The following is an 8,417-nucleotide window of genomic DNA, read 5'->3' as shown; positions in this document are numbered from 1 at the left end:
TCAAGTGATGTATGAAAATAAAACCATATAAAACTTACGAGGTGCAGTTGGTACAGTTAAACTGCGAGATGGAGTGGTGGGATTCTGGTCTGCTGATGCTATCATTTTCTTCTTTTCATTCTTACTAACTTTCATCTGTTTATTTAGCACATTGTCGTCTTTGCTTCCATTATCACCTTTTGTTGAATCCTTCCTTCTCTTTTTTGGTTGCTCACTTGGCAAAGCAGTAGGCTCATTGCTATCACGATAAACAGATTAAAATCAGACGAGAACCCAAAGAAAAAGTAAAAGAAAGACAATAACTAAAAGCAAGACAAGCGATTATTAAACAAAAACCAACATGCGTTCTAACTTCCCACGGTTGACAAAGAATCCGCCATGCTTTATTGCTGAATTATCGACCTGGAAATAATCATCCTGAAGAACAGAAGAAAAGCAAATGTTACTTCATGGGTAAATGAATTCAAAAAAAGGACTCATGGATAAATAAGTACAATGTGATTAAACAATACTGCAATAACAAAATGAAAGAGTAGTTTCACCAACCAATTCAGCGTCATCAATAAAGGAATCTTTAGTATCATACTCATCATCATTAGGACCATCATTAAGATCTTCCTCATCACTACTGTTTTTACCCTGAATGTATAGAATATAGCAACATCACGAAAATGATATTAAAGATTCAATATCAGATCTTCTATGTAGTCAAGTATATATTGTCATTTGCAGCATACAGTCATACACCGTTACAAAAGTAAATAGATAAACAATCAGATATCAAAACATCAGTCCTAGCACTTGACCAGATACTAAAATTCATGACATAACAAATATATCACACCATGTATAACCGTTCAATCTTCTCAATGACAGCGCTAAAACGACTACCAGGGGGTGCATCACCTCTTTCATTTTCAGCAATAATTCCCTGCAACAGTCAAAAAACACTTATCAGTTACAAAAAAAAAAGAAAAAAAAACCAATTTAGCTTGTAGAAAAAACAAATGAGAGCAGTACGAAAAAATAATAATAAAGTCCTTTCTATACATTCTGTATCAGATAAAATTACCACATTATATTCACAAAAAAAACTTCATCTACAACAGAAGTATTAGCAGTGAGTCGGGAACTAACTCCCACCATCCTTTAACTTCTTTAACAAACAGAACAAGAAGCTCAATAATCATACCAGCGACCTACCTACTGTGAGATCCCTTCAACAATAATAAGCACTCACCAAAACCCTAGGTTACATAACAACAATTCCCACCAAACATAATACGTATAGTATAGTATAGTATTAGTAGAGATGGCAATTTAGACCCACTATATGTAAATAGGTGTATTTAGTTAAAACAAAGGAAACAAGAGATTTACCATGTTTGATTTTTAAGAAGGCTAGATCCATTGCAGCTTTTGCATCCTCGATACTATCATGCCCGTTTTGTGAATCTTGTATCTCTCTAGAGAGGAATTTTCTAGTAAGCACACGAAGAGCAATTTTGTACGTTCCTCCACGTGAATGCTTGTATAAAACAGTAGTGCCGATCACCAAACTATGAGAGACCTTTAAAGCTAATAAGTCGTTCTCCAACGAATGTCCAACCAAAATTGTTTCCTTGTTAACAAGTTGTAGAAAATCTTCCTGAAATAGAAAGCAGGGTTGGTTGTTTTAAAAGTTAGAAAACATTTATACGACTAAACATCTAAACCGAAACAAGAAAACCGGCAGTTAAAAGACGGGAAACCTGAACGTCTCTAAGGGTGGTTGTGACTCGATCCATCATCGCACTTGTTATTCCACTGTACCTGAATGACAAACGGAGAAAAATAAATAATGAAAAAAACTTAAAAAACCCTTGCTCGTGTGGACATTCATACGGAACAAAGTACCTGGTGTTGTAATCAGTAACTGCATTTGATGGTTTAACCAATTTATCCAACAGAACCTGCAAAATAACAATTTAAGTTGTAATAATTCAAATTTTGTGTTATTTATAATTAGAGTAAATGACTTTTTGAGTCCATGTTTAACCACTTGAGTTCAAAATCAAAAAGTTTAACACCCTGAATACCTAAACTCTCATTTTGTAACGTTCGGAATCCAACTTTTTTAACTCCGTTAGAATATTGTGTTAGTTTTTCTTGAAAAGACTAAAATGCCCCTAACGTTTAAAAAACATAAAATTAAAATATATAATACATAAACCTACATCTACACTCTCTAACTAATCAAACACACACACACACACACACACTCACTCTTTACACTCTCTCTCTCTTATTATTATATAGATGGTAGTAGTTGACAAATATCAAACATTACGGTTATATTAAACTTTAAAATATATGATGACTCAACAAAAGAAATAATTCATTGGAAGAAGCTCTACCTGTCCTTTGTAATCTATCAGCGTTACTCTTGTGAGCTCGAACCCCTCATTGGTGATGCACTAAATACAGACAAAAATTAAGAAGTTTTTAACAGATTATGCAGTAAATCTTAAGCATTTTGTAAGTGAGTTTTCACTTAATAGTTAATACCACACACTTACCATTTCACAATCAACTCCCACGATTTCGTGAACGGGCTTTCCAGATGGAGCGGGAAGAGTTGAAAGAAAACCTGTAAGTATATTAGCCAAAAATTAATCAAAATAAGTAGCGTTTTGTCTCAAAACTTGAGCAGAAAGCAAGTGAATAAATAGATGCAACAGGAAGTAATCTAGTCACCTAGTTGATCATGAATGTATCCATTGTCTTCTAATTCCTTTGTCGTAAGAGTATAGTATGACACAGAAAATGGAATATTCTTCTTGAGCTCGGACAAAAACATATGAGCACAAACAGGAGCTGTATCTGAATAATTGAAAATTATTATTATTATTTGATATGATTATACTTCCAAATCCATTAAAGTGGAAGAGTATAATGCCATTTCCTCCCTGAGGTTTTCCATCGATCTTTTTCACTAAAGGGCAATTCCATCTAACCGAGTCAACTCCAGAAAGAAAAAAAATCCAAATAACATACTTCTAATCCCTAAACTCCTAAAATGTTCTATCTTATAACTAGCATTCAAATATTTCAACCTTCTAGCTCAATTTTGAACAAGCAATTTAAGTGTAAAACACAAAAACAACCTTCAAAACCTCACATAATTCTTTAAATTCCTAAATCAAGTCCTATTACAACACACCAACAACAGACTGAAACAACACGAACGCTTTCATAATGATATTAAGACATAATAACAAGATGTGTTGAGAACTTACCCCAGTCTTACCATGGATGATACAACTCCAAATCATCAAATTAACCGTACCATCAGGTAGAGTCTCCGGCTTCGCCACAAAACCCTAATTAACACAATTCAAATCAAACAAAACCAATCGGCAATTAAACATAATCACAACTTGAAATTAAACAAATGGAAATTATGAAGAGAATACACTAAAAAACGAACAAGGGTTAGGGCAGTTTCTATGATATAAGAAACTCAAAATTGAACACATTACCTCAAGTAGAAACTTGATTCATACCTCAACTAGGGTAAGGGGGTGTGGATGGTTATAACTTTTGAAGAACACGAATTTGAGAAAGAGATATGAGATCGAGAGGGAAAGTAAAAGTGAAAGTGAAAAGAGGGAAACTTTTTAGGGTTAAAGTAGGAGGGAAATAATCCATTGAAAATATTTAGGAAAAATTTTGGAGGTAAATAACTAAATATGTTGAATTCTTTTAATTTAATCATCGGTTAAGATTAGTGGCATAACCTTGGAAATTTTATGGTGAGACATTAGTGGCATAAAAAGCTAAATGCTACTAAAAATGTGTGTCACAAAAATATGGCATACTTAAAGTGCCACTAAAAATATAAATTAGTGACATAAGACTTAAATGCCACTAAAAGTATGTGTCAAACAAATATGACATACACTAAGTGCCATTAAACCTAAATTAGTGACACAAAAACTAAATGCCATTAAAAGCGTATGCCACTAAATGGCATTTTTTTTGTAGTGAGACATGAACCACAGGTGTATCATAACCATAACCCTGATGTCGGTCATTGGATAACCATAACCATAACCGATCGGTTATGGTGGTTGTGGTTATTCGGTTTTGATGCTTATAGCAGGTCGGTTATGGGTGGTTAACCGTGTATTTAGTTTAGCTAAAAATAGCTTAATTTTTTTTTTAACATGGAATAAATTGTTATTGCATATTTGTATATATTAGTATCTTACATAGTATTAAAAAATACATATAATCTATAATATTAATACCAATTATTATCGAATATTCAAATAAAGTGATATGATACATTCCATAAATTCAAATAAACATTCAACCAAAACCACAAAATGATATGAAAAACCAATAAGTACTAAAAATCTTCAATCAAAAACATGAAATATTAAAAATATGGTGAAAAATCCTAAATCCTACAAGATTTATTACATGTCAGTTCGGTTCGGTTATGGTGGGTATGGAAAAAATGATAACCATAACCGACCCGCTACATTTGGTTTTCAAAAAAACCATTAACCGACCCACCGGTTTTTTATTTGGTTCGGTTTTTTCGGTTCGGTTTTGTCGGTTAATTCGGTTTTTTGCACACCCCTAACAGGTACCTGAAAATAAAGAGATCTCAATAAGTTGTATCGTGTCTAAGATATTTATGGAATCGAAATAAAATCGACGTCATTACTCTTTAGTATATAAAATAGCGCTTGAAATGATGAGGATAAAAATCTTAGATCTGCCTATGAATGAATACAAAGAAATGATTGGCCAAAATGGAAAGACGCAAAATATGGCAGATTTGAATTCTCTAATGGAATGGAAAGTTTTCGGACCAACAATCTACGCAACTGAAGTTGTAAAATACATTGGATACATACAGGTCCCTTTTTTTGTGGATTATGAATTAAAAATCAATAAAGTGATATCAGACAAAATTGGTGGCACAAGAATTTTAGCAAAGACCTATGATTGATGATTAGGAGACGTGTCCTCTAGCAGTGGATGTAATGACTTTCCAATATTTTATTCGTCTGGTAATATAAAGAGAGAATTGACATGCGTCTTATAAATGTTATGTATCATTTTGATATTAAAGTTTACATAAAAGTTCTTAAAGGATTTAAATTGTCAACTTCATGTAAAGTAAGTTATCGAGAATAGCTTGATTATTGTATACATATTCGGATCCGAATACATTATATTTGTTGTATACCTTATCAAATTGAATGTATTGGAACTCCTCATGAGTTTCCTATAGCAGTTGAATGCTTAAAAAGTTAGCTGAAACATCTTAAGGATGTAAATCTTGTGCACCAATATACATACATAGAATAAAGTGTGCCTGATGATTTTGATATCTCAACCTACTAGCACGGTACAATATGGATTGGAAATGAATTAGATGTTACCAATTTCTCCAGTTGATCTGCTTAATGATATTTATGTACCGAAACTCTTAAAGTGTTGCATAATTGGTCAAGATGAAAAAAAGTCCTGATGGATTGATGATGCCTGAAGTATTGATATCAATACCTTAGGAAGTATTTTGTAAAGTTAACAAAATATGCATGGACTAAAATAGTCAGGTTGAGTGTTGTACAACTCATGAGATATTCAAATGAAGAGCAATATAAGTTTGATAATATTATCCATCTTTATCAAAAGTCCTCTCCAAAAGTTCACTATAATCGCAGTTTATAGTGATGATGCTTGGGCATCACCGAGAGAAACTGTCGAGCTTTCAGAGGGGGAATTTAATGACCCTGACATAATCTAGTTATTACTCAACCTACAGTTCGATTACATTTGTGATCATCCATTGATCAACTACATCCAGAAGATGCTAAGACATTTTTAGTATGGATAAAGCTAAATCTTAAAGTATGTTGAAACTAAAGATTATGGGTTTCTCTATTTTCTAAATCAATTGTGGATTCCGAACCATGATGATCTTTGTAACTTGTTAATGAACGGGGCCCGCAAGTCTCGTTACTTTATCCATCCTTGTACGGACAAGATGTACAAGGATCTTCGTACCCTTTATTGGTGGCCTGGAATGCAAAAGGACATAGCCTTGTACGTGTCCAAATACTTTTCATGCCTTAAAGTCAAGGCACAACACCAACAGCCCTCCGAGTTGCTTGAACAACCAGAAGTTCCAGTATGGAAGTGGGAGAACAATGTCATGGATCTCATCACTAAATTCCCACGCACTTCTAGAGGTCATGATACCATTTGGGTAATCATCAACCGTTTGACTAAGTCTGCACACTTTTTGCCTATTCTCGAGGATTTCTCTGCTAACATACTTGCAAATATTTATACTGATGAGATTGTATCTCGTCATGGTATTCTTTTAAACATCATTTCAGATCGTGATGCTCGTTTCTCTTCCAGTTTTTTGGAAGACCATGCAATATGCCATGGGAACCAAATTGGATCTAATCACCGCTTATCATCCTCAAACTAATGGATAACCGAAAGGACCATCCAAAGACTTAAGGATATGCTTAGAGCTTGTGTGATTGACTTTAGTGGTAGTTGGGATTCGCATATATCTTTGATTGAATTCTTCTACAAAACAATTATCACTCTAGCATCAACATAGCTCCTTTTGAAGCCCTTTATGTGCGAAAAGGTCGTTATCCTGTGTGACAACCCGTAATTTCAAGGTAAAAACCTTTGTTTCGCTTTTATAAAATCAAATCTTATACTTATTTTATTTGATGGATTAATTATATACTTATTAAATTTATAGTGCGGAAACATGTAGTCGAAACCAAATCCACATTGTGTTGAACCGGCCCGAACCATTTGAACCAAAGCTCATGTCTCGTGGGTCGATTCAACCCACTCCCGTAGTGTAACACCCCGAAAAAAATATAAAACTTTATATTAAAATTATAAAGTATAAAGTAAACAAAAACAAACTAACTAGGAATAAATAACCTAGTTAGTCATAAGTCTAGTTATAACAAGAAACTTGGTTAAAAACGTTGAAAATCTAACTTGTCATTAGTAGGAGGACCAAAAGTGATAAGTTGGAAACTAGATTTTATAAAATCAAATAAACAAAATCCAAACACATACTTATGTGTGTGTCTGGATCGAGCTAAGCACAGGGGCGACACAGGGTTCCCCCACAAACCCTAGGTCTTGCAAATTCCTCCAAATTGAGAGCCCTAATCTGTTCCAAATCGATTTCCAACCACAAATCATGATCACATCGTTGAAGGGATCATAAGGTATGCTAAATTTTATCGTTTAGTTTCATCTCAAATTCTTAGTAAATTGTGAAATCGAAATTGGAGCTTGATTATGTGATGTGTAGATGAAACTTGTAATGAAAACAAGTCTAGGAATGAATCCTAGTTGATAACTTGCAGAAATTAAGTTCAAAATTATGAACTTCATGATAACCCATTCATAGGTTAAATGGGTTTTATAAAATAGGATGAACACAAGAGTTATGACTATCAAAAGTAGTGTTAATTGATTTCTATATGATGATTTCGATAATAGTATGCATGCTTGACATAACGGAATCGAAATGTATGACTATATTTGGCGAAAATAACAAGTTAAGAACTTGATTCTAGTTACGTAAAAATTAGACCCGCTAGGTGTTCGTTAAAATGCCTAAGTAAGTAATAAAGTGTTAAAAATCGGATGAAAACGCGTGTTTGAATTACATGGCAAATTATGCGTTAAACTTATAAAAAGGGGTTCTAAAATGGTTGTGAATTGAACTCTTTAGGCAAGGAATCCGGATCGTCAAGTGGACAATCCGGTGGGGATACGCGCTTAAAAGGATGCTTTAAAGGTACGTAACTATGGTTTCATTACGTTATGCTTGAATATGTATTTTTATTAGTAGACTTAAAATTGGTATGATATATATATATATATATATGTGAAATTGGTATCTAGTTGAAGTGACGAAGATCACTAGATAATAAACAGGTCAAATATTGGTTAGAATAAGTTTGGTGTGTTGTAAAATGGTGGTTTCCATTAGACAACCAAACGGGTCAAACAAGGGTTGAATTTGTAGCATTGAAGTGACTTAAATGTCACTCATTAAATTTGAGTTATAAAAGCATAACCCATGGAATGGACGTGACGCTAAGGTTGATAAGCCCGGGAATGGATAATTATGATTAGAATCCAATATTGATGATTTATGCAAGTAAATAACTATCAATTCCATTACTTAGCTATAAAGATTGTCTAGTATCTTTGTAAATAACGTTGTAGCGTGACAAGGATGTTTGATGCATCAAAGAAGTGATGGAGTTCACTTGATAGATCAAACGGGTCAATTTGGATAAACCTTGGCGGTCACCAAAGTGAAGGTTTTCATTTGGCAACCAAACGGGTCAAAA

The 8,417-nt window shown here is 33.6% G+C and overlaps 1 protein-coding gene across 1 annotated transcript; it reads right to left on the bottom strand.

The window, feature by feature from the left end:
- Positions 1–501: 501 nt before the first annotated feature.
- LOC110919022 (small RNA degrading nuclease 5) lies at positions 502–6,379 on the bottom strand. Its single transcript, XM_022163302.1, has 11 exons — positions 6,134–6,379; positions 3,290–3,362; positions 2,737–2,862; positions 2,559–2,629; positions 2,397–2,456; positions 1,897–1,952; positions 1,752–1,812; positions 1,370–1,648; positions 1,051–1,053; positions 845–931; positions 502–639 (listed from the first exon to the last, which is right to left on the bottom strand). Exons 1-11 carry the CDS (start codon positions 6,377–6,379, stop codon positions 502–504), a joined length of 1,200 nt encoding a protein of 399 aa, XP_022018994.1.
- Positions 6,380–8,417: the final 2,038 nt, after the last annotated feature.

The sequence above is a fragment of the Helianthus annuus genome, chromosome 2 (genome assembly GCF_002127325.2).
Source record: "Helianthus annuus cultivar XRQ/B chromosome 2, HanXRQr2.0-SUNRISE, whole genome shotgun sequence".
NCBI classification, from domain to species: Eukaryota; Viridiplantae; Streptophyta; class Magnoliopsida; order Asterales; family Asteraceae; genus Helianthus; species Helianthus annuus.
This window is presented reverse-complemented; position numbering and strand designations above follow the sequence as displayed.

Excerpts from the sequence above, each read along its gene's own strand:
- LOC110919022 (XM_022163302.1), bottom strand. The coding sequence starts at position 6,379 with ATGACGAGATACAATCTCATCAGTATAAATATTTGCAAGTATGTTAGC. Across the intron at positions 3,363-6,133 it reads TGTTGTGCCTTGACTTTAAG|GGTTTTGTGGCGAAGCCGGA; the intron begins GCATGAAAAGTA and ends TGTGTTAATTAG. Across the intron at positions 2,630-2,736 it reads ATACATTCATGATCAACTAG|GTTTTCTTTCAACTCTTCCC; the intron begins GTGACTAGATTA and ends ATATACTTACAG.